Source organism: Astatotilapia calliptera, chromosome 13, assembly GCF_964374335.1.
Source record: "Astatotilapia calliptera chromosome 13, fAstCal68.1, whole genome shotgun sequence".
In the NCBI taxonomy this organism is placed as follows: Eukaryota; Metazoa; Chordata; class Actinopteri; order Cichliformes; family Cichlidae; genus Astatotilapia; species Astatotilapia calliptera.
Genome location: NC_137434.1, coordinates 1083483 through 1108185, shown reverse-complemented (window position 1 = coordinate 1108185; position 24703 = coordinate 1083483). Strand labels below are relative to the sequence as shown.

Genomic DNA, 24703 nt, shown 5'->3' with positions numbered 1-24703 from the left:
CTGTCTCTGTGTGTCAGCCTGTCCAGGGTGCACTCTGCTTCTTATCCTAAGACAGCAGGGAGAGGCTCCAGGCCCCCGCGAGCCTAAAAGGGATAAGCAGAACAGAACACACTAACAATCACAAAGCTTAAAACCCCTGGTCGATATCACTGTTCTTCTGAGCTGACTGCAGAACTGATCAAACTAGGAGCTGGCTGGTGCCTGTTTTACCTTCAGCCATTGTCTTTTGTGGAGGACGAAAGGTTTCAAACTTCCAGGCCTTAAACTTCACGTCTGTTCTCCGTGGTAATAGTAAATGGATAAAATAAGGCTGAATGAAAGAATGCTTCCTTGAAAAAGACTTGAATACTACATAAAATAAACCTCATCCAAAGTGTCTTTGAATGGCAGACACAGGATGTGTCTGAGTGTCTACATGAGTCTCACAGGCCTGAACTCTGAACTGTTTGATTTGCTGCTCACCACAAACGAGCAGACGATGCATCAGCTTTTCCTACTGATAAAAACCTTCCTTATGGCCATTCATACTACACAAAGTAATGAAGCAATAAACAATTAAATGACACAAAAGTTTCTTTTTAACTTTCTACTTAAATTGTTTTTTTACAATTACGGTTAAAAAACAAAACAGTAAAGGGAGTCTCACTGGTCCGGCCCACCTAAGGTCAGAGTGCGCTGTATGTGGCCTGTGATGTAAAATGAGTTTGGCACCCCGGCTCCAGACTGCGTGGGCCTTTCTTGCACCAGTGTAGTGTCTCGTGGAGGTCTGGATCGAGCCTCTGGGGTCCCCTTTGTTTGAAAATGGTGGCTCCAGTCTTCAAACAGGTGGACCAGAGAGTATGCTCCAATTATCATCCAATTAATGGGAAATTCTATTCGAGGGTGCTGAAGGAGGCTCTGGCTGGCAACTGGGGGCAAAGGAAAAATAAATAAATAAAAATTGGATCCCTAGTTCCCTGGGATTAATTACAGCAATAATTGCAAGACGAGCAACTCCCACCCGAACACTGTGGACGCACAAATTGGATTTGTAATTTTTTTCTGTTTCTCTGCTCATTCTTGCCTTGTTGGATTATTCCGAGGAATTGGCTCCCTTCCTATCAACATGTATCTACATGCAGCAGAGATGATGGTGTTGGTGGCCAAGGTGTTCCCACTCTCTCCTCTCGAGATCAGCTTTAGCTTTGTGTATTATTATTATTACATCACTCTCAGGGTTCTTACAGGTTACTCTAGCCTTAAAAATGAACAGGACTTTGGAGCCTATTTTTCCAGGCTGCTAAATTTGAACCTAATTAGTTACAGGATGCATGGATTTAGAGGTGAGCTGCTGTTACCGGGTGTGGGTGAAGGAGGGGTGCTTGACCCCAAGGCCACCCTGGCGAGGGTAAACAGGGCTGTGCGCTGTCAGAGGAGAGTAGTCCCTTTACCGTTTTGCTGCTATCCCTCTGTAACAAAGCATCCCTAACACTCGCCTCCACCCACTCCACCCTGTTTGCGCTCTTCTTCATCTCTCTTGTACACGGTCCTTGCTTTTGATAGTAAACAACAGTACTTAAAGTCATCTACCTTAACTACCTCTGCTTATTTCATCTTCACTGTCAAACCCGTCTCTCTCTCCTCTTCTTTGTAACACACAGCTTTGATAAAACAAACACAACTGGTTCTCAGCTGAATTAGTTTTTTCAGTACATATGCAGCTATTGTTTAAACGCTGAGGGCTTTTTTTGGTTATGAATAGTCTCGTTATAAAGAATAAAGCCTTGCTGCTCAACAGTCATTATGATAATGCTTTAGTTGTTATCTGAGTATTTGCATTTTGTTTCTAACTATACACCACATCAGGAGATTCAAACAAGCTAACTGAAGTAATTCAGCTTTGAATCTAAGAATGTAACGAAGGTATTGCAAAGCTATTCACGAGTGTTGAATCTGGTAGCTTTTCACTGTAACTCCAGCAGATTCACAGAGGTCTTGGTGCAAGTAAAGTATGCCCCCACCAGTGGGCTGAAAATACTCAGCAAAGAAGAAAAAAGAGTCAAAGCCTTAATCACCATGTTTAAGGCGAATAATATACCTTTGCAATTCTCGACAATATTCCTAACTGATCGTGATCATCTGCAGGACATGAGAAATGAATATCTTTTTATAATACTTGTGCCAAAAACGCAGTTACAAGATGCTGGCTCCGCCCCCCACTATGTCAGATTGCAGGGACAGTGTGAATGACTCAATTACATTCTCAATACGTCTTAAGAAGAATGTTTTTGCCAAGCTATGGTGCGAGTGGGTCAATTTTATGAAGCCTCTTCAACCAGACTTTAGAGGCTTGAGTGCTGTGTTTTATTTCCTGTTGAGTTCTACGTATGACATTGTTGCCTTCTCTCCCCATGTGCTTTTTGTCTGTTTGTTTGGGGCATATCTGGATGTTTTGTTTTTGATGTACTATGTGTTATACTCCACTTTGTTTTGAAAATAAAAAATAAAAGTGGCTAAATCAACTGTGTTGCCTGTTTCTGCAAAGAAAGCTCAGTAACACAGAAAAAGCCTGAGACAGCAGGCAACAACTTAAAGTGAGCAAAGTGATTCCAAAATGTGTTTCAGGTTAAGACAAATGGCCGTAATTCATAAGCAGTTAATGTGATCGTTTTGTTAAACCTCTTGAATTAAAGCGTAAAGTTTTCACTTTAATAACATGTTGATTGTTTGATGAGTAAAAACAATATGATCACGTATAAAAGGTTTCTCTCTGAAATCCACATTACATCAAAATCCAGTTCAAATATGGGTATAATTTGAATATTTATCAGAATCGTTTTTCCTGAGATGATTCCATAGTAAGATGATCTGTGTAAAGATGTGCCCACACTGCTGTTTGACTGCGCTGTTTCTGTCTTTGCAGCTTGTCTTTTTCGCCTCAACATCCTGTCATTGGTTTACTTCTTGTACCTGCTGCTCTTACCGTGGTTCCTGTGTCCCAACAAACACACCATCAAAGGTAAGACCATCTGTGTTTTCAGGTCCGACCTTTTATGCATTTGAAACCTGCTTTTCTTTAAGCCGTCCATCCATCCGGGCCGCGAGGGCAGGAGCCTTCTTTCTAGCTTGTCCAAGGAACGCCAGGGTGTTCCCAGGATAGCCGAGAGGTTTAATCGCTGGGTCTAGGTCTGTTCAGCTGGCTCCTTTTGATGTGGAGACGTGGCGGCTCCACTCTGAGCCCCTTCTGAATGGCCGAGCTCCTCACCCGGTGTGTAAGGGAGAGGCCAGCCACCCTGTGAAAGCTGCTTTTCACGCTTAGATTAGATTAGATTAGATAGAACTTTATTAATCCCTCGGGTGGGTTCCTCTGGGAAATTCGATTTCCAAAAAAGCACAGCACCGACAGAAGTTACAGAATATTATATATATATATATATATATATATATATATATACACATATATATATACACACACACACACACACACACACACACACACACACACACACACACACACACACATATATATAAATACAGAGACAAATATAAATAAAATATACGAAGGGGATAAATAGAATAAATAGGAATAAAAATAAAAATACAAGTGAATTGCACATTTCAAGTATTGAGTCTATTGCACTGTTGACTATTTACAAAAGTATTGCACAAAAGGTATTGTACAGTGAGGTGAAGAGGCACTACAGCTTAGTTGTTCCCCCCTCCTTTGTCCTCCTGTCTCCCCTCCCTCTCCCCTCCAGAGAGGAGTTAAACAGTCTGATGGCGTGTGGGACAAAGGAGTTTTTAAGTCTGTTAGTTCTTGTCTTTGGGAGAAGCAACCTGTCACTGAACAGACTCTTCTGGTTGTTAATGGCCGTGTGCAGAGGATGCCCAGCATTGTTCATAATGTCCATCAGTTTCTTTAATGTCCTTTTCTCTGCCACTGTCACCAGAGTGTCCAGCTTCATGCCGACCACAGAGCTAGCCCTCCTGATCAGTTTCTCCAGCCTGGATGAGTCCTTCTTTGCTGTGCTGCTCCCCCAGCACACCACAGCATAGAAAAGTACTCCAGCAACCACCGACTGGTAAAACATCCTCAGGAGCTTCCTGCAGATGTTAAAAGACCTCAGCCTCCTGAGGAAGTACAGTCGGCTTTGGGCTTTTTTATACAGGTGCTCTGTGTTGCATGACCAGTCCAGTTTATTGTCCACCCACAGCCCGAGGTACTTGTACTTGTTGACCACCTCCACCTCCTCCCCCTCTATCTGAACCGGCAGTGGACCTTCTCTGGACCTCCCGAAGTCCACAACCAGTTCCTTAGTCTTTGAGGTGTTGAGTTGCAGGTGGTTTGTGTGACTCCATGCGACAAAGTTCCTCACCAGACTTCTGTACTCCTCTTCCTGATCATCCCAGATACACCCCATGATGGCCGTGTCATCTGCAAACTTCTGAATGTGGCATAATTCAGAGTTGTAGCAGAAGTCAGAGGTGTACAGGGTGAAGAGAAGAGGGGACAGCACAGTTCCCTGTGGTGCTCCTGTGCTGCTGACCACTGTGTCAGACGTGATGTCACGCTTGTGTCCACGAGCTCATTGTTTTGGTCACTATGCGGAGCTTAGGACCATTTTTGTTCTCATGATTCATCAAGTAATGTTACTGACCAGCCAATCAGTGGCAAATATTATTCCTGTGGTGAGAAGTTCTTGTCCTTAATGTCATGCGTTTAGTGAAAAAAGAATCCACTGGTTCATATCCTGTTCGATTTCCGGTTTAAAAACATAGTTTTCATGGCAGTAGTTAAGATGACTTCATAGGGTTTGGAGGTTCTTGTTCTGGGGTGCGTGATTTTGACTTTTTCAGTTCAGGAGAAAAGCAGTGGCCTATTTATGATGTTATTCTTTTTTAAACCTTACAATGTAAAGCAAGAAGCTCTGTGACTGAAATGTTTTTGACTTTATTCTGTTCTGTGTCTGTCCATGACTCACTCTAGCTGTCCATTAGTATCCATTTGATCAAACATTGTATTGTTGCCATTTTTTATGATATAATTTTGTCTTTAGCGAGTTGAGTGATTTCATCCCGTAGTTTGTGAGAGCAGTCGAGTGCTTTGTTTACATACAGGCCTTCCTTAAGAATCATTCTGGGCCCTCTTCTCTTTTCCCTGTATATCCATGATTTACCGCCTGTGTGTTGTGGAGATGGTCTTCAAATGTATGACGATGATATTCGTATATATTGTCAAATAGAAATGGTGTCAAACATTTAGCACGCGGAGAAACTACTGAGTAGCATTTCTTATAATGAAACTTCAGCAAAATGAACACGCCTGCCACATCATTTGTCATTTTGATTTTGGGATGTCTTTGAATTCTGAAGGTTGAGTAATGAATCAGTAATGAATCCAATGTCTACAGCTGTGTGCACACTGGGAGTCGTTTGCAGTCATGTGGCAGTCAGAGACTACAGAAAGTCAATGATGTCTTCAAGCAAATAAAGGGCGAAATAATCACTGACACTGGGAAGTGTGGGCATGGGCAGGAACCAGGCTGAAGTGACTACCAATGAGAGTGAAGTACACTAATGATTGACTTGGTAGTAAACGCATTAGAGGGTCAGCTAGTCCTCTAGAGCCCAAATGTCCACAAATGACCAGCTATCAGCTTCAGAACGATGGCTGACGCACAAATTGCTTCCAGTGTGGATGCAGCGTAAGCACTTTCATTTGAAGGACCAAAACACTTTGGTCCTTCAAATGAACAGGTACAAAAAAGAAACCAAACACATCAGACATCGCAATAAAGCTATTGCCAAATAAAGGTAACCTGAAGAACAGTGAAATTGAGATGATTTACAAGGATCATCTAACATTCACACACACTCAGTCACACACTCAGTCACACTGGGGGCAGTTCAGGATTCAGTGTCTTGCATATACTTATTCCATGTCTGTAAAATAAAGATTTATTTATTTATCTTGGTTTTATTTATGCTGCATTTAACCGTTTCTGTATCTCTCCTGTCTTTGCCTTTTAGGTCACACAGGACGCTTTATCAGAGCAATATTCTGCACCAGTCTGCTATTTGTACTGGCTCATATCTGCTTCCAGACAGTACTATACACATATCCTCCTCTCAACACTGCAATAGGTGATAACTGTTCACAATGGAATACCATAAGCAGACATATAGGACTGTCAAGGTATGTAACTATGTATCTAATTCCATGAGTTGCACCATGTATCCCTGCCAGTGTCACTGATGGGCTGATTGTGGGAAATAGTAGGTAAATGTAGCCTACAAGTAAATGCAAAGCCTCCCACCGCTCTCTCCTTGTCTCCTCACCCTCAGCCAGTGGTGGAGAGGGCTGCCTCCTCCCTGAGCCTGGTTCTCACACATGTTTCTTTGTGAAAAGTTATTTTTTCCTTTGCACTTGCTCACCGGGGGGTCACAGGATTGTTTGGCCTTTCTCTGTATTATTTTAGCACCTTTAGATGAAAGTTGTTGTAAGTTTTACACTATATAAATAAGAGAATTAAAAATAAATTGAACTGAATAGACACCTGAGGAAGAAAATACTGAAATTAAGATGCTTATTTTAAAACACTGCCATTAATACTTTTTCATTTGAACATAGAGCTGTACATTAAATCACATTTAATTCAGTTTACTTTAATGAAAGTGCCTTTTGCATTTAAACCATCTTAATCAACCTTATTCCCATTGTTAGAATTGCACACAGGTCTTCAAGGTCCTTGGTAACTAACGTCTTGGAGAAGTTGCAAAGCTTCTACGAACTTTTTGTGCTTTCCCAAACTCATGCTATGATAACGATTAGGGACCAGAGCACCTTCTTCCTGTCAGTGTGCATCTATGTCACATGGGCCATATGCTGTTTTTGTAAAGCTGCAGATTAAACTGATTCGATTAGTATGAACTTGGCAGGAGGCGACCTTAAATCTATTTGCACGAGTGCAACCTTAAATTCACTATTGCCTGTATACATTCATCTTTTAGCATTCTGTATTTATTTGGTCTTCTATTAGCCACGTATCTAACTTTTTGCTTGATTTGCAGTAATGTGTCAAATAACATTTAATAATAATAATGGATTGGATTTATATAGCGCTTTTCAAGGCACCCAAAGCGCTTTACAATGCCACTATTCATTCACTCATTTGAATAAATCAAGTGTTCCCAACAGAACTCTGGATTGTAATGGTATCCATACATCCACCATGCAATGTGGATATATTTTGTGTATGATATCTCTGAAATGTTTTACATGAGTTGAGATAAAATGAGATATACTTTATTTATCCTATAATTGTAACAGCCTTGCATGTGTACGTGTGTCATAGGCTTCCCTTGGAAGACCCTTGGAAAGTGGCACGTCTCCTGTGCCCAGACCTTGGTGTGTGTATACTTGCATTGGTAACAGTCATCCTCTGCAGCAGATTGGTCAGGAACAGAGAAATGGTGGCTGCTGCCAACATTACATCGGTGAGTCTCTTTGCATATGTTTAAATGTGTATCTTTATGACAGGAAACCAGCAGTGTGGTTGTGCTGAAATCAAAGAAGTCACAAAATTACACATAAAAACTATATATGGTAGATGGACAATCACTAGTGCATGCAGCAAGGAGAAGGTCAAAACAAAACTGTGTTGTTGTTTTTTGTCTTTTAGCATCATAGCAGGTTCTAAAATGATTGAAATACAACCTCAGAGGAACAATAACACGTCATTTTTTAATCAAAAGCTGAAGTAGACTGTGTGAAAAATGAAGTCCTCTTACAAATTGTTGATACTCACACACAACTGAGTGTGCTAATCCGTGCCTCACCAGATCAAGTGCATGGATATTACTCAGTGAAACCAATTCCTCGAGTACAGTACTACTCAAAAGTCTTGAGACTGTTAGGTGACGGCTGTGTGCGGACAGGGATAGGACCCAAGATGCAGACTCCGGAGACAAACTTAAACCAAAACAGCTTTAATGCTGAACGCAAACATAACATAACTGGGAAAAACTGAAAATAAACTAACACCGGTGTACTGGCAAAACACACAGCAAAGTAAACGGTAGATCACGACACAGACACAGAGAAACACTGGGCTTAAATACACAGAGGGAGCAATCAGGGAATGGGTAACAGGAGGGAAACACAGCTGGGGCAAATCAGAACTGACGAGACCAAAGAAGCGTAAACTGAACACACTGAGATAAGACACAGACCTTCAAAGTAAAACAGGAAATGCATAACACAGACTGAACAAAGAGACAGGCTCATATGCAGGCACTACAAAGGGAACAGAGACGTGGGAACAGGGCAGACACAAAACACTGACTGAACACGGGGATATAGGAACTTAAGATACACATAGACGCGAACTAGACAAGGGGATGCAGGTGATAGGGGAGACAGAGCAACTAAAGAAGACAGAGACCTAAGCCATAAGACAGAACTCAAAGAAACCAAAAACTAGTATAAATAATATCATAAACTCAAAAACCCTGGGTCGACGACCCAGGCATCCTAACAGAGACAGCTTTCAATTCTTTATATGTTGCTAGAAAAATGGGTAATGGGTACAGCAATTTATCAAAACATTGTCAAACATACAAACAAATACAGCAGATAAGGCAAAGACGAGGGGTGTGCAATTCTTACTACCTGGAACGTCAATATTTGGTATGACCACCTTGATTCTACAGCACAGGCAGTTTTTTTATCATTTATTCTATTTCTGAAGTCTACTTAAACTTTATTTTTTTCTATAACTATAATTATTTTCCAGCCAGTCAGAATTTTTGCACACACAGAGCAGATGTGTGATCTGAGCGACAGGGGCTGTTATTGTGTGTGTGGATGGATAATAGCCAACACTGAAATTCATTTCTTGCACACAGAAATGAATTTTGTTTGCACAAATTAAACTTTTCTTCTCAAAATACAGCATTTGTTCTTGCAAATTATTTACTGCGCTCAGAATAGAGGCACAAAAATAACGCCACAGTTTTTGAGTTTTCAAGTAAAATCTTACAAATCTAAGGGGGGACATCTCATTGTTGATCTCATTGTTGCTCACTAACAACTCAGTGTCCCAGAGGTTTAACTGACTTGATGCTGTGCTCTGAATACATGTTCCTTTCATCTTATTGAGAAGTGTAACACATGTTGTAAATACATAATCTTACTAGCAAGGACTACTTTCTTCTTTGAGAACAATAAGCCTTAGATCACTGGTGATCTGAAAAAAAAAAAAGCCTAATTAAAAGAAGGCTGGCTTCTACAGAGGAGGATTAAGGTCTCTGGAAAAAGTCAGAATTCTGACTTTAATCTGAGAATTCTGGAAAAGAAGAAAAAAACAGTGGCCCTAATCCTCTTCCGTAGCTTTCAGGTCTGGGGGCAGGGAAGAACTGGAAAGTGCAGAACGGGCTGCGGGTGAATTCACAGAAATGCAAGAATTCCTACAGAAGGAAGCTCGAGGGCAAACTCGAGCAGAACAACAGGAGGGATGGGTGGAGTGAAGAAAATCACTGGGTTTAAGGTGACAGATGGACAGCCATCACTGCAGTGGGCAGCCTGGAGGGGGTGAAGAGCCATTCATTCAACAGGTTTAGGTTCAGCTCTCTGCTACACACTTGTTTGGGTGCAGTGCAGGAGCGTCTCACAGTGCCGTCTCCAGTCCCGATCATCTCGATGCCTCAGATCTTCACTACAGGTCATGCCATCTACAGAAACACCCTAATAATTCTGCAGTGGTTACATGTATTAATTAAGAACAGGGGGAGGAGTGGATGGTTTAGTGAGGTGGTGTGGGAGAAATCACCTGCTTCTGAATGTGAATAGGGGGGCTCTGGGAGGACAGTCCATACCCGAGAGTGTGTGTTTTTTCAGGAATGCTGTGTTTGGGACCAATGTCATGTTGAAAAATAAGCTGACATGACAGCATCATGTCAGATGCTTTCCACATGGCATTGCAGGTTGGATCAAAATATGATGGTACTTGAAATTGAGCCTCAAACCATGACGGCGCCTCCACCATGTTTTACAGATGGCTGTAGACTCACTGTTGGATCTCTCCTGACCAACCATAACAATTTGAACCAAACTTTTTAAATGTGTATTCATCAATCCATCAGACTTGTTGCCACTGATTTTCACCTGGTTCTTCTGTGATTGGCGTAACTCTGCCTATTGTTTTCGTTTCCTTCCTTAAACTCCTAAGACCCGAACTCTTTCACGCCATGCAATTTTAAATCTCTTTGCGATTTGGGCTGATTCGGACCCGATGAATGAAAAAACAAAGAATCATCTTTTTACCTGATGTCGTTTCTGGTGATGTTGTGCAAAACTCTTTATTTGTTGTCTGAACACAGCAGCATTTTTCCTGAGTACAAAAACAAAAAGAGAAACAACAGTTGTGCCCCTTTGAGCAATATAGCTAATTTGAGGTGCTGCTAACAGTTGCAGGAAGACGTAACAAAGTAAAAGATTTCTGAACGTCGCATAAAACATGAAAACTTTCGGTCCAAAGCTGCTACTTCAAACATGGGAACATGTTCACATTGTGGTCTAACAACCTGAAATGTGATGTCCACATTTAAGAGGTTAAGAATTCCTTCCTTTTTACCCAGACCATTTCTCTGAGACTTCAGTGAACAGTACACGAGTTTCAGATACTGTTCATCTACTGCAGTTTTTATTTTTTAGGCCTCACACCTTTACTTTTGCCGTATGTTTGTCCACTTGCCACATATTGTTACAACGCACCAGGTCAAGATATGAAAGATGCGTTCTTTTGTAAGCAGCCGATGTCTAAAGAAAACCTCTGAAATGCACCCAGAAAGCATTACAAAACATCATGAAATAAGGATTGGCTCAAGACTTTTTGCACAGTAATATATATTCAGATTTCGACATTTATTTCATCAGATTTTTACATCAGTAGATAATCACACAGTGAGCTGAGAATGTGTCCGCAGAAATAAAGTGTAGGATATTAGCTCCAGCACTACTCCTGTAACCGAAGGAATCCTCTGGGTGATGTAATTTACAAAGCATGTCTTTCTTTTCATTCCTACACATCATAGCTAGAACATAATTCAACAGACGACACAGAAGACGTTGGGGATGATGATAACAGTGACTGTGATGATGATAATGAAGAAGAGGCAACAGGAGAGGAAGATGAAGAAGAGAGGTCATTAGCTGGTGATGCTGATGAGGTTTCCACAGTAACCAGAGCCAAGCAGTTGGCTGAGCAGCTGAAGGCTACAGCCCAGAAAGTTCTGCGGGACCTGGGGAGGATCTTGGCGATTAGCCTGCTGGGTCTTGCTGGTGAGATCTTAGTGTTGTTTTTTGTTACTTTTTATTACCCCCTCATCTGTAAAAGGCCGATGGGGTGTTGTCGTCACCCTGCTGTGCGAGCGGGCTACGCGGACACCCAAGTTTGTGGACACGATAACTCGAGAATGAAGGGACGTAGATTTCAAATTGATACCATAGGTGCAGGTACCAGAATAATACTTGCGTATTATTATCTTTTTGCCTGTCTCAAATAGCAAGAAAAAAGATTGACAGGAGATTTGGAAAAACAGGGAAAATAAGAATAAATGTCGAAATGCTCAAGAAAGAACTGAAAGCAAAAACGCAGCCGAAATACGACTGATGTCTTTTACATGACGACATTTTGTTTGTTTGCCCAGACAAAAGCTGCAAGTTGGTTTTGCTTCATTGTAACGTAAAAAAATCAAAATTCTAAAGGAAATCCACGTCATCTCATGAAATTCTCGTTCATCAACATAGTCAAACAGTGAAAATCTCCATCATAAATGACCAAATCACCCTCTGACTCATGACAAAGATTCATCTGGATTTGCGTAAAAGTTGCTCTTTAAGAAATATTGTGTTTTTCCCTTTAAGACACAAAGGAGCATAAAACTTTTATCAGGCCCACTTTGTTTGTACTTCATTTTCTGGACCTTTGTGTGCACTGCATATAAACCTCTGACCTTTTCTTTATAGGGATCACACTGCCATCTGCCTTCTCAGCCATTTACTTCCTGCTTTTCATTGGTATTTGCACTTGGTGGGCATGTCATCTTCCCATCAGCCACCTGGGTTTCAATGCGCTGTGTGTGATGGTGGGCTTCTTCACTGCTGGCCATATGGTGTGTCTGTATTTATACCAGAGTCTGCTGGCCCAGGCCCTGTTCCCCCCACAAAGCCTGTGGGCCAGGTAAGTCTTCATAATAACAGATTATATGCATATGCAGAATTGCAGGGGACAGCGACCCTTTGGTTGCATCATTTCATACCGTGCATGGTTATTCAGCAGATTTCAACAGAAATAGATGCCACATGACCGCAGGCAAAAGTGCTATTTCATCAGTGTTGCAGGACATGTAACTTGGGGGAAAAGAAACTCCAGTTGACATGACGAAACCTCTGGCAGTGCCAGTTTTTGGCCTGATTATTAAAGGCGGTGTATACGTCTTGATACAGTTGGGTCAATAATTTATTGCACAAACAGATTTGTAAGAGTGGATTTTACTGTCGAGATATAACTGAAGTGCAGACTTTCTAATCTAAACAAATAAAAATATTTGAATTCGTTGTTTAACAGTTTATTTGGGTTTCAGCTCAACACTGGTCTCTCTCCGGTGCGGTCGAATCACTTTGAGCCTCACATTTAAAAAGAAATTCCCTGTCGGCCTTTTGTCCAGTTATTTTTGAGCCTCTGATATTTTTGAGCCTCTGTTTAAAGCAGCTTTAATTCCTCAACAGATAATCCAGAATTTGGGTTAAATCCCTTAAATTAGAGCTGAAAGGCCACTCTTGGCTCACGATTTACAGATTTACAGAGGAACAAGACAACGTTTTGCCGTTGGTTTTAACATTTGAGTAATAAAGACCCCATCTTTGTGGTGAAGTGACTGTGAGAGGCCAGTATTTAAACACATATAATTCAGCCTACAACAACAAAAATGTCATTTGCTGTGCCTTCATGCCTGTAAACCCTCCTTAATTGTATCAGTACACATATCTGTGGCTATGAAATTTCTATTTCGGGTCAACTATTCAAGTTTACTGACGAGAAACGAAATGAACGCAGTGTGACTGTGCTGGCATGAGAGGCATGAGTGGAATGAGCCTCCACTGGGATTTACGGTCTCTCTTCTTCTCAGTTTCTTCCTCATGACGTCACGGCCCTCTTGGCAGGTTTCTGTATCGGTATCACTTAGCCAGCTGTTCATCAGTCAGCCTAGTCGACGTTTACCCAGCAAACATACTCCACTGTCATAAAACTGAGTCTGTGTCTCTTTAGTGAAGCTGACGGGAAAATAGTCAAATGTTCAATGTAGATAATGTAGATGTGTGATTATTATTATTAGTACTTTAAAAGAACTCTTAGCCTTTTTGATATTACTGTGCCATGTCCCAGGTGTCAGCTGATCCTAAGCTTCACACTTTGTTTGATCACGTTGGAACATGTTTGGTATCATCAACATAAAGATGAGTTCAACTCTGAGCTGTGATAAAAAAAAATGATTAGGAAGCCCGTTTCCGCCACTAAATAAAAACAAAACAGCTAGTATGCATAACTCGAAATTTCGAGTTATTTTCTTGAAATTTAGACTTACTTTTCTCGAAATTTCGAGAAAATAACTCGAAATTTCGAGTTAGCTCTGCCAATCAAAAATATGTGTGAATGAGGTCGCTTTCTTGTTACCCGGAAGCATATGGCGCAGAGGAACGCGCATTCAAAAACGGATCCCAACAAATTGGCGCTTTGGCGAGTACGTTTGCTGATAGTAACACCGTGTGATTCAGCTAATAACAGGGATTTCATCATTTGTGAAGCCAGGCTGAAAACACTCAGCAATCTGTGCGACTGGATGTAATACCTAGCTTAGCTGTAGCATTTGTAGCTGAGGCTTCAGCTTCTGCGTAACGAGGAAATCATGTCAAATTTCGAGTTACTTTGAGTTAATATGTCGAAATTTTGAGAAAATAACTCGGAATTTTGAGTTATGGATCCTTTTTTTTTAGTGGCGGAAACAGGCTTCCATACACAGCTGTTGCATATGACTGAAGTGCGTCTGTAACGTGGATGGTGACAGAAATAATACGATTCTGTTCCTTCAATTTGTTTACTGCATGTAACACAGGTCATGCAAATCTGTGACCCAACGTACTTGTACTTATTTTCATTAGTGATGAAAGACACGTTTCCAACTTAAAACCCCCAAACAAACAAACAACCCCCCAAAAAACGTGTACTAGTGTATCCCACCAAAGATTTGAAAAAGCTTTCTTCTTTTGTCATTCAATTCAAAAAGGTTATTCATTGTTCAGTACACATTTTGAGTTCGTGCTTGTTCAGTGCACACAAACACAATCATAGGAAAGACTGCTCATTGGATTGTTGAGATGATGACTCGCCGAGCCACAGACGCACATTGCTGGAACAAAGCATATCAATGGAAAGTTGACTGGAAGTGAGACTCCTGAGACGACAGTCAAGAAAACCCACCGAGAACCCTGCAGGGAATCTATTGTTGTTGTCAAGAGGAGAGGTCAAGGGTCGGACTCGAACTCCGGCCACTGTGTTCTAACCATGTAGTACGTGGTGGCCGCTCACGCTAAACCAGCACCTGTGAGAAGCTGCGTGCATGATTTTAGTGAGCTGTAAGCTGTAATCATCAAAGTTAAAACAAAAGAACATCTGAAATACTTCCCTTGCAAACTTTACTGAATTGCCTGATGCTAATCGTACTTTAGCATTGTGGCTACGACTCTACATCTTTGCTTTGCTATGTCTATGGTGCCGGATTTTCACTGATCACACCTGATCATAATGTTCTAGATCCTGACACTTGGTCACAACAGTATTAGTAAATCAATTAACACAGGTCTATTCCTCGATTTCTTTCTCTTTTTTTCTGCCTAGACTCTTTGGTCTGAAGGACATCATCATACCAGGAAACTGCACCCTGCCCTATGACCTCAATCTGAACAGCAGTCATGACTGGCCAGTTTATGTCAACCCAGGAATCCTCTTTTTGCTCTATACTACCATAGTGACTGTTCTCAGAACAGGACGTCACGGAGGCTCTAACGCGGTATCTCCTCACTCACTCTTTTTATATTATAACATACAGTGGGGCAAAAAAGTATTTAGTCAGCCACCGATTGTGCAAGTTCCCCCCACCTAAAATGATGACAGAGGTCAGTAATTTGCACCAGAGGTACACTTCAACTGTGAGAGCCAGAGATTTTCCTTGTTTGAGGTGACCAAATACTTATTTTCCACCCTGATTTACGGATAAATTCTTTACAAATCCTACCATGTGGATTCATGGATTTTTTTTTCACATTCTGTCTCTCACAGTTGAAGTGTACCTCTGGAGCAAATTACTGACCTCTGTCATCATTTTAAGTGGGGGAACTTGCACAATCGGTGGCTGACTAAATACTTTTTTGCCCCACTGTATCTTTATATTCTCTTAGTACTGAATGTGCCCCCACTGGCTTTTCTTTGATAAAGTATTTAAACATAATGGAAAGCTTTGTTATCGTATCAAATCTCACATACTGAAACAGTGTTTATACAAAAACCCAAACATATTGATATTCAAAATATAAAAACAAACATAATAAAAATAACTCTTTTATTGAAAAGATTTTTTACGTTAGGGAGACGTAGGAGAGCAAAGAGGCCCAGGTGGGTTTAACATGGCACAGACTCTGCAGCTGATGCACTTTTGTAGCTGCCACGTGACTTTTGAAAAACTGTATCTTCTGAAATCTTCTGAGGGCTTGTTCTTTTTCTGCAGGAAAAGCAGCAACAGGAGAAAAGACGCGAGAGGAAAGAAGAGCTGGTGGAATTACAGCCTTGGAATGAACAAAAAGACGACTATGAAGACGACACACAGGTAGATCATTTCTATTGGCTGTACAAAAGGCTCTATTTGGATTTATTGCCTACGGCTGATATTTAAATAGAGATTCTTCTTCTCTTCTGTGTTTTTATATCGTACTAAAGAAATGCTTGTCTATCTTCACTATATATCCAATTCAGTTTCAGTTGTATAGACCCAAAATTACAACAGCAGTCGCCTCAGGGTGCTTTATGTTGTAAGGTGTAAAATATATTGTAATGGAGTTCCACAGGGTTCAGTGCTGGGACCAGTTCAGTTTACATTATGCATGCTTCTCCTAGGCAGTATCATTAGTAGGTATAGCATCCATTTTTACTTCTGTGCAGATGACAAACTGAGGTTCTTGTACTTGGCTCCAAAAATTCGTAGAAATACAGTGTCTAACCAGATTGTTACCCTGGATGCCATTACTTTGGCCTCCGCTAACACTGTGGAGTCATTTTTGACCAGGACATGTCCTTGTTAAATCTAGGACTAGTTTCTTCGATTTTTGTACAACATCTCTAAAATTAGAAACACCTTATCTCAGAGTGATGCTTAAAACCCCAGTTCATGCATTTATTACTGTTAGACTGGACTATTGTAATTCATTATTATCAGGATGTCCTAAAAGCCTTCAGTTGATCCAAAATGCTGCAGTAGCCTATCTCCCTGATCAAGCACTGCTAACTTACTTGTGGTTCCTAGGATCAAACTTTCCTTTTTGCTAAAGCATATAGCTGAGGCTGGATCAGGTGACCCTGAATCCTCCCTTAGTTACACTGCAATATGTTAAGGCTACTGGGGGCTTCCCATGATGCACTGGGTGTTTCTTCTTACTCATACCAGTATCGACCGTGCTGCTCTTTGTGCTGACATCCAGATAGGGCTGGAACTATTTAATATTTAAAACTGTCATATACCCTCCACATAAGTACAAATAAACATCTGTGTGTGTGTGTGTGTGTGTGTGTGTGTGTGTGTGTGTGTGTGTGTGTGTGTGTGTGTGTGTTCTGTGTTTCAGGTCGTACTCTTGTCTGTACCAACAGAAAGCGGAGGGACTGTGACCGAAGACAGTCAGCCCTATCTCGGTACCAGCTGCTATTTTTCACAGAAATGACTAACCAGTATAAGTCACCCAGTATGAAAGTGTGTCAGAAAAGAATCAAACAGTGGACAGCCGTTATAGGCCTGACTGGAGGACATCGATCCGACAGCCTGAAGTGAATCATTTATGATGTAGCGCACAAAAGTGAACGATATTCTGTGGACATCACTGACTTTTTCAGCTTAATTGAAAAACAACATTTAATTGTCTTTGAGGACGTACACATAGAGTATACTCAAACCAAGAAACGAGTTTTAATGGATGAAAAACATGTCACTTATAAGTACACCCAACAGTTATCTGGGATCAGGGGTCTCAGGTTTGGTGCCAGTGAATATCACCCCCTTATGACCTCAGCCATACATAAATGACCATAAGTCCTGTGACTGAGATACTTGCTTCCTGCAGCTCTAGCATAACTCAGTCTAACACAAAGGACCCCAGACTCAGCCAGAAAGCTGCCATCATGGCAGGTTTACATTTACAACATGCTCACACGAGTGCGCTGGTCCGTGCAGCCAAACAGTGTCTGACTTTTCAGCACGGCTTCACCTCTACGTGTCCACTGAAACAGGAGGCAAAACCACACAATTACTGTCAAAGGTGTGCTGACCAGCCTCCACTGGCACTGCCCCCTGAACCCACCCCTCCCCTGCAGCTGATCCTCAGACCACATCCCGCCACATACCCACGTCCCCCAACTTAGGCAGGGGAGCCATCGAGCTTCTGCTACTTGCCCTTGGTTTAATCCAATGTCATAGAAAAAAGAGCAGTGCCTGAGCGGTTCAGGGGCATGGTATAAGCACCATATTACCTGCCCCGCATCCATCATCCGGCAGTCCAGACGAAGGTGCCCCGGTTACCCACATTTCTAACTTTCCTGCCCTGGCACTTGTGCGGCTCCCGGTGAACGGGATACAGCATCCGTAGCCACCGGGACCTACTGGGAAATGGGACTGGCTGGCTCTTCCCTGCTGGCTGCTTGGGCTCTCGCAGGGACCCTGGTGCTTTCAGGCGATCCTTTACCAGGATTACAGCCTGTTTCTCTCCAGGTGTTTTTGAGTGGCTGCTGCCTGCTCCCGGTGGATCACTGTGAGCTCCACCACCATCGTGGTTAGCACCTCCACCGGTCGAGGCTGTCGCAGGCCTCACACTGATGCACTGGCGAACTCAGGTTTCAGTGATGCTTTGACACCCAGATTTTAGGAGCTGGGGATTAAGTCTCTGAACTTCTAATTGGTAGACAACCTGTCCACCTCCTCCACGTCCTCCTCCTCCTCCTGTCCACCTCCTGAGCCACAGCTGCCTCTAGAGCTGTAATATTGTAGTTTCTCGTTTTACCTCAACAAATGGTTGTTGGAGGTCTAACGCAACATTGTGAACATGGATATGATTCTTTTCTTTAGGTGCAGAGGCGAATGTGGCCTGCAGTGGGAAACGGGGTGAAAGCCCATTCTTCCTGCTGGGAAGAGTGGTCATGCAGCAGAGTTACGTCTGTGCTCTCATAGCAATGATGGTAACCATGAAGTTCTGTTCAGACTCGTTTCAGCAGCAGCGTCACAGACTTTCACACACAGTCACTTTGTGTCCAGGTTTGGAGCATCACATACCACAGCTGGTTAACCTTTGTGCTGCTGCTGTGGGCGTGTCTCATTTGGATCCTGCGTGCGAGGTACTGTTACCACACGTTTGTTACACATCTGTGACAGAACAAGTCAAGCGTCTGCTGCCTGGTTATTGTGTGTAAACATGTTCATTGATACTTCTTAAATATTTATAAATGTAACACCTGTAACACCCTCTAGAGGTTAAAGAACTCAATGCTTACTTAATCCTGACGGTGCATCTGTCAGACCCTGATGAAGACTTGGATCGGTCTTAATCAGGTCTGGTTGCTTCCAAGAATGCATTTTTATATAAATTGATCCCAAACAGAGTGCCTCAGCAGCTCCTCTTTGATATATTAAAAAAATCATTGATTGTGGATTTTGCTAATAATAACTGATCATTAAGAAGAATACAGATATTGTAGGGAAAAAATACATCACACAACAATAATTATTAATTGCAGTGTTTTTTAACTGTTGTGCATTTAAAATTGTTTCCCAGTATTTTAATAGTCTGATTGAGTTGGGGGCGGGGTCTGTGTTTTCAGGCGACATGCAGCCACATTGTGCTCGCCATTCATCCTGCTCTACGGCTTGGCTCTGTGCTGTCTGCAGTACGTCTGGGCCATGGAGCTTCAACCTGAGCTGCCCACCACAGTGGGAACCATGAGCCTCGGACAGCTAGGACTGAATAGAACCCAGTACCCCTGCCTCAGACTGGGAGCTATGGTAAGAAGAGAGCATATGTGACATGATAACGAAGTTATGAAATTGTGACGGATTGTAACATTCAGCAGGATGTTTACCCATAAATATGTGTTTGGCTTTACTTATTGGTCTGTACAGCTCCTAGAAGGTTAAACTGTCCAGTTCTCACCATGTGCTCTCGAACAACAACAACAATAGCAGAGCTGGTTTCTCAGATCATTTCTACATCAGATACTCACTGATGTTGGTCAGAGGCTGAATGTGCAAGAACTGCATCTCGTGTTCCTTTAAACCACAGCACGAGGGCCTTCACCGCTAATTCTTAACCTGACTTGATCTAGTAATTATAAAAGTCCACACAGTGAAACAGAATAAAGACACGACTAACAACAGATGAAGGATGAAAACAGCTTCATCACTTTGACAGCAAGTGTGCTGCAAATGCAACACGTGTAACATTAACAGCTTGGACGCTGCAGCTCCGCTTGTGTCTGTTTATTCTACCACAGAAACCTTTGAGCACAGTGATGCACAGAAACACTGCAAACATGAACAAAAACATCAGTGTTGGAGGGAACACAACACAGTAACACAGACAGACGTACTGCTGCTTAGCCAAGAGCCAGCTGTTGGTAAATAAGCTGAAATATGACATTTAGCTTTGAGTTGGATAATATTTCTAATCGAATCTGAAGGCGCTCGAGGGAATCGCCAAACAGTCCGGAGACGTGTCAGCCAGTAGCTTTGGCTGCTTTCTCACCACAGAGCTGACGTTTCATGACTAACCTGGTTTGGTGACTGGACGTTGTGTTGAGCACATTCAGCCCCTCCTTGGGCAAAATACTGAACCCCTTCATTGATCAGAGTGTGACAGAAAATACTTAGGGTATAGACTACAGTGATGTATGAATGTGTGTGTCCGTGCATGAGTGAGGCTGGTAGCAAACAGCACTTTGGAGTCTCAACATTGTTTTCCTTTCAGTGCCCAGCATTGGGCAAAGTAACACGGATCATCCCGTTGTTGTTGTGCAGCTTGGCTCATTTTTGTCTGTTTGGTTACGTTGTGTGTAGTTACTGCACAGACCGTTGTTCTCTTTCACTGCTTTGTCTCGTGTGTATTTGGTTTTATTGTTGATTTGCTGGATGCTCAACAATGATGTTTTGCATGAATTTGCAAAGTAAAATCTCGCTGCTGGTTGCGTTTGTACTTTTGTGTATTCTGCGTGTCTTAAAACTGAACTTGTGGTCTTCATGTTCGTCTTCTTTCCCTCTGTCTCTCCAGCTTTTATTTACCTTAACCTTTTGGCTGTTAGTACGTCAGTCAGTGAAGGAAAACTTCAGCAGGAAAAGGAAAATAGCCACACCACTACAGGAAGTCACTACAGGAGGTCAGAATCACACACACAACTTCACACTGACCTGCTGAATAAATGAAATGATTTAGGTTTGTTTTCATATCAGTGATTAGATGTTAAAAATTCTGGTAAAATAAGATGTACTGTGTTTATCCCAGAGTTGGGAAATTCCTTTATTGCAGTCCTTAATTATTAAGTGAAACACATCAAAAATACAACAAATAGCTCAAATAGGTAGAATCGTACAATGTGACAGAACAAATGTCATAAAAAAGTTCAAAACAAAACATTGATTCAAACTGGATCCTGATAATCAACGATGGATTACCACTAAAAGTAACAGACACACCCCGACATCACAAACACTCCAGTTCCTCTGGCAGTCTGAGTGAGGTCTCGATCATTCAGAATGTTCATTTTCCAGCACTGTGTGTGGGAGGTTATGCATTTCCATCAAGCAGAATACTGCAGTATACTACGACACCACCGATGTCTCTCTTAGCTTTTCATGTAGCCGCAGCTCTGCAGCCGTCTCCTCTGACAGGTCCCGTTCAGCCCGTGTGGCGGCAGCGTGGCTCTCCATCGTTACTGTGCTGTACACCTAACCTCGGTTTCTTCCCAACGTCTCGTCCTTATTAGACGAGGAGGCTGGTAATGAATCTGTGCTGAAGGTTCTGGGAGGCATGGTGATGAGCTGCTATGCCAAATACTGGATCTATGTCTGTGGAGGGATGTTCATCATGGTGTCCTTTGCTGGAAAACTTGTTGCATACAAGATCATCTACATGCTGCTGTTCCTGCTCTGCATGTGCCTTTATCAGGTATGCACACATGTCGTAGACATCATCATGCCAAATAAATGGCTTCTGGCCCTTTTGTGTTAAACTGTGTTAAAACGCCTCCTCGAATGTTTCGTATGTCATAATAAGTAATTTTAAAAATCTCTTTTAACTCGTAACTTGTTCCTATTTTTCAGGTTTACTATTCTCTGTGGAGGCGCCTGCTGAAGCTCTTCTGGTGGCTCGTTGTGGCCTACACCATGCTTGTGCTGATTTCCATCTACACTTACCAGTTTGAAGACTTCCCTGGATACTGGAGGAACTTGACTGGTTTCACAGAAGTACAGTACGTGCTTTAACTAAAGCTTTTTTAATCCTGTCTGCACCGTTTACGTGCCTGTGTGTGTATATATATATATATGGACGAGACAGAGACGCAAAACTAGAAACACTCACATGAGGCATGGACCTACAAAGTAAAACAGGAAACACACTGACTGAATTCTAAACATGCAAACTTAACAGCAACAGGGGAGACATAACATGGAACACAGGGAAGCCATATGACAAAGCCAAAGAGCAAAACCTAAGATAACCATAACAGATCTAGGGAAACACGAAACAGTACCACAAAGGACTCAAAACATAATCCATGATATAAAAACACGAGATCTCTCCAAAATGAAACAGGAAACATGAGAGGCAGACATGACAACATAAGACAACAGACATGAAACACACGAAGGGCAAGGGAGACTTCACAGGGGTTGAAAACACAAGAGGGAACTAATAAGCAAATGAACATAGGAGACCTGATGAGCTTAACATACTATAAACATCAAAATGAACTAAAACTCAAAACACTGGGTCCTAAGACCCAGGATTGTGACAGGGATGGATTAGCTCAGCGAAGGAGACGTTCTCACTAACACAGATTTAGACAGATTTGTGGACAACATATGGAAGTGATGGATCTTTAGTGTAGTAGAAAATGTTTCAGAGCTTTGAGTTCAGCTCATGAAAAACGGGAGCAAAAACAAAAGTGTTGTGATTATATTTTTGTTCAGTGTTTATACATATATATATAAAACGTGTGAATTTTGATCTTATGTACTGTATATAATAAATAAGCATGAAATCCAGAAAGCTAAACAACATGAGGTGGTTTGTTTACGAGCACGATCTAAGTCAAAGTTGTAATTTTTGGTAAAAATGTTTCATGATTTCTGGGGTGTGTTGGGCCCTTTTTGACACAAAACAGAAGAAACAAAACTTTCTGTCCACGTCGCTGTCTCTGTCACTCCCAAAACTTTACCCTCTTCCTAAGCAACCACAGCTCATGATTTTTTATTGGTCGATATGCTACATTTTTCCACCAATAGGAAAGGGCTGGCATTTCTTTTCTTCTTTTTTTTGCACTGTACTTAGAAAATGCTTTTTCCCCGTTTCTTCCCGCATGAAACGTGACGATAGTATTCAGCAAACCCTCTAACACGCACCCTCATTCCACTTCCAGAGTGTAGCAATCAACCACAACCTGTGCTGAAATCTGAAATGCCCACGGTGTTGCTCTGTCATCCTCAGGCTGGCAGCGATCGGCCTGGAGACCTTTGCTCTGTCTGAACTCTTCACTAGCATTCTGATCCCCGGCTTCTTCCTGCTGGCCTGTATCCTACAGCTGCACTACTTTCACAAGCCGTTCATGAGAATCACTGACCTGGAGCAGATCACGCCCATACACAGGTAACACCTCCTGCTGCTGCTCATGACATGTAACAGCAGAATGTCTTTGCTTTTCTTCATAGTACAGTGTTAATACTGTTGTCGGACGCTGTCACGTCTTAAGAAGCTACCCAAGTTCGTTTTTACGTCCTGTGTGGAGTTGCTGGGCTGGACAGCTCTGTCCTCGTGCTGGAACGGTTAAACATTTGAACCTGGTTTTAAATATTTAGAAAATGTAGAAATGATCAGAGGACCCACAAACAGCTTCGTTGTCCCTGAAATAAGTTGGGTTTTCATTCAGTTGTTGGTCACGCTTGGTTTTTACATGGAGTGACACCCACCACCACCTGTGTTGCGTTATAAAGAAAGGTGATGTTTGTGCTTTGGTCTAATCTTCTCAGAAAAAAGCGCAGCGGCAGGGCAGACCAGACTGGCTCTGCTGAGGTGCAAACGAACCATGACGAGGACCTTGTTGCAAACGCTGATGATGACTCTGAAGATGAAGGTAAAACAAAACCTTCAGGTTTCTTATAATTATGTAAAAGTTGCTTTCTAATATCATATAGAACTATGAGGCTGTTACATCAGCAACCGACTGCTAATTGATCATCGGGTTTATTAAGCTGTTTGTCCTTGAATGGGTCACTGGTCCCATTCATTCTGTCTTACTGGTGTTGATGTTCCAGAGCTTCTCGTCATTAGCTCCTCTCTCTTACTCGCAGCGGTCCTGAGGTTTGAGATTACACTGTGTGCCTGTCCAAGAGAATCAAATCCTAAACATTCCCATTAAATCAGAGGACTGAGCAGGCAGACTGGATGCACTGGAAATATACCTTTTAATTTAAGAAGTCATCCCAGTCAGACTCACAGATGTTTGTCTGATTTCTTCATTAGTGGAGCTGATGCCTAGTAAATGGGGTCTGGTGATGGACAGGTTACTGGATCTTTCCAGAAGATTCTCTGACATTCTCACCACAATTCAAGAGTTTCTCTGGAGGCTTCTGGAGCGTCACATCCTCAAGATGGTGGCCTTCTTCGCTGTATGGGTCGCCCTCGAAGAGGTACGGCAAGGACTGAAGCATCAAGTTATTGTGTTGTATCTTTATTTTGAACATGTTACAACAACAACACAGAAAAAAGAGACAAACAAACAAAGGAAAACAAAACAGTAGTAATTATAAATCACCTGCATGTTTAAAAAGCAGCAGGATGAGCTTATTTAATCCCGCCCCTGCTCTTCTTCCTGTTTATGGCCTATCATCATTACAAATATACTGAGACATACATAAGCATGCTTGTGCAGCCGCACACACTCTTATACACACATCCCTGTAGTGGGCGATCCACCCGGTCCAGCCCTCCCTCCTCTCTGTACAACTGGTTCATGCTGGGACGTTGCTCCGGTTCTTCACTCCACTCAGAGAGGCAAACACCTCGTAGTGTTGGACGGATACAGGGATGTTTGAAATTGAATTCCCACATGCATTATCCAAGCATGATGAGGAATATTCACCCAGC

The 24703-nt window shown here is 42.1% G+C and overlaps 2 protein-coding genes across 4 annotated transcripts in view; one reads left to right on the top strand and one right to left on the bottom strand.

Moving 5' to 3' along the window:
• The window catches only part of tk2 (thymidine kinase 2), a 300481-nt gene that overhangs the window by 40901 nt on the left and 234877 nt on the right, over positions 1 to 24703 (bottom strand). The window lies entirely within an intron of this gene.
• The window catches only part of piezo1 (piezo type mechanosensitive ion channel component 1 (Er blood group)), an 88162-nt gene that overhangs the window by 20628 nt on the left and 42831 nt on the right, over positions 1 to 24703 (top strand). For all 3 annotated transcript variants that reach the window (XM_026191121.2, XM_026191119.2, XM_026191118.2), the window contains exons 2-18: positions 2903 to 2998; positions 6010 to 6175; positions 7335 to 7476; positions 11074 to 11320; positions 12008 to 12221; positions 14937 to 15108; positions 15823 to 15921; positions 16931 to 16997; positions 18421 to 18530; positions 18607 to 18686; positions 19170 to 19350; positions 20612 to 20717; positions 21324 to 21505; positions 21661 to 21809; positions 23048 to 23206; positions 23587 to 23690; positions 24080 to 24246. In XM_026191121.2, coding sequence (XP_026046906.2) covers positions 2903 to 2998; positions 6010 to 6175; positions 7335 to 7476; positions 11074 to 11320; positions 12008 to 12221; positions 14937 to 15108; positions 15823 to 15921; positions 16931 to 16997; positions 18421 to 18530; positions 18607 to 18686; positions 19170 to 19350; positions 20612 to 20717; positions 21324 to 21505; positions 21661 to 21809; positions 23048 to 23206; positions 23587 to 23690; positions 24080 to 24246 — 2441 coding nt within the window. The remainder of the gene's footprint in view (positions 1 to 2902; positions 2999 to 6009; positions 6176 to 7334; positions 7477 to 11073; positions 11321 to 12007; positions 12222 to 14936; positions 15109 to 15822; positions 15922 to 16930; positions 16998 to 18420; positions 18531 to 18606; positions 18687 to 19169; positions 19351 to 20611; positions 20718 to 21323; positions 21506 to 21660; positions 21810 to 23047; positions 23207 to 23586; positions 23691 to 24079; positions 24247 to 24703) is intronic.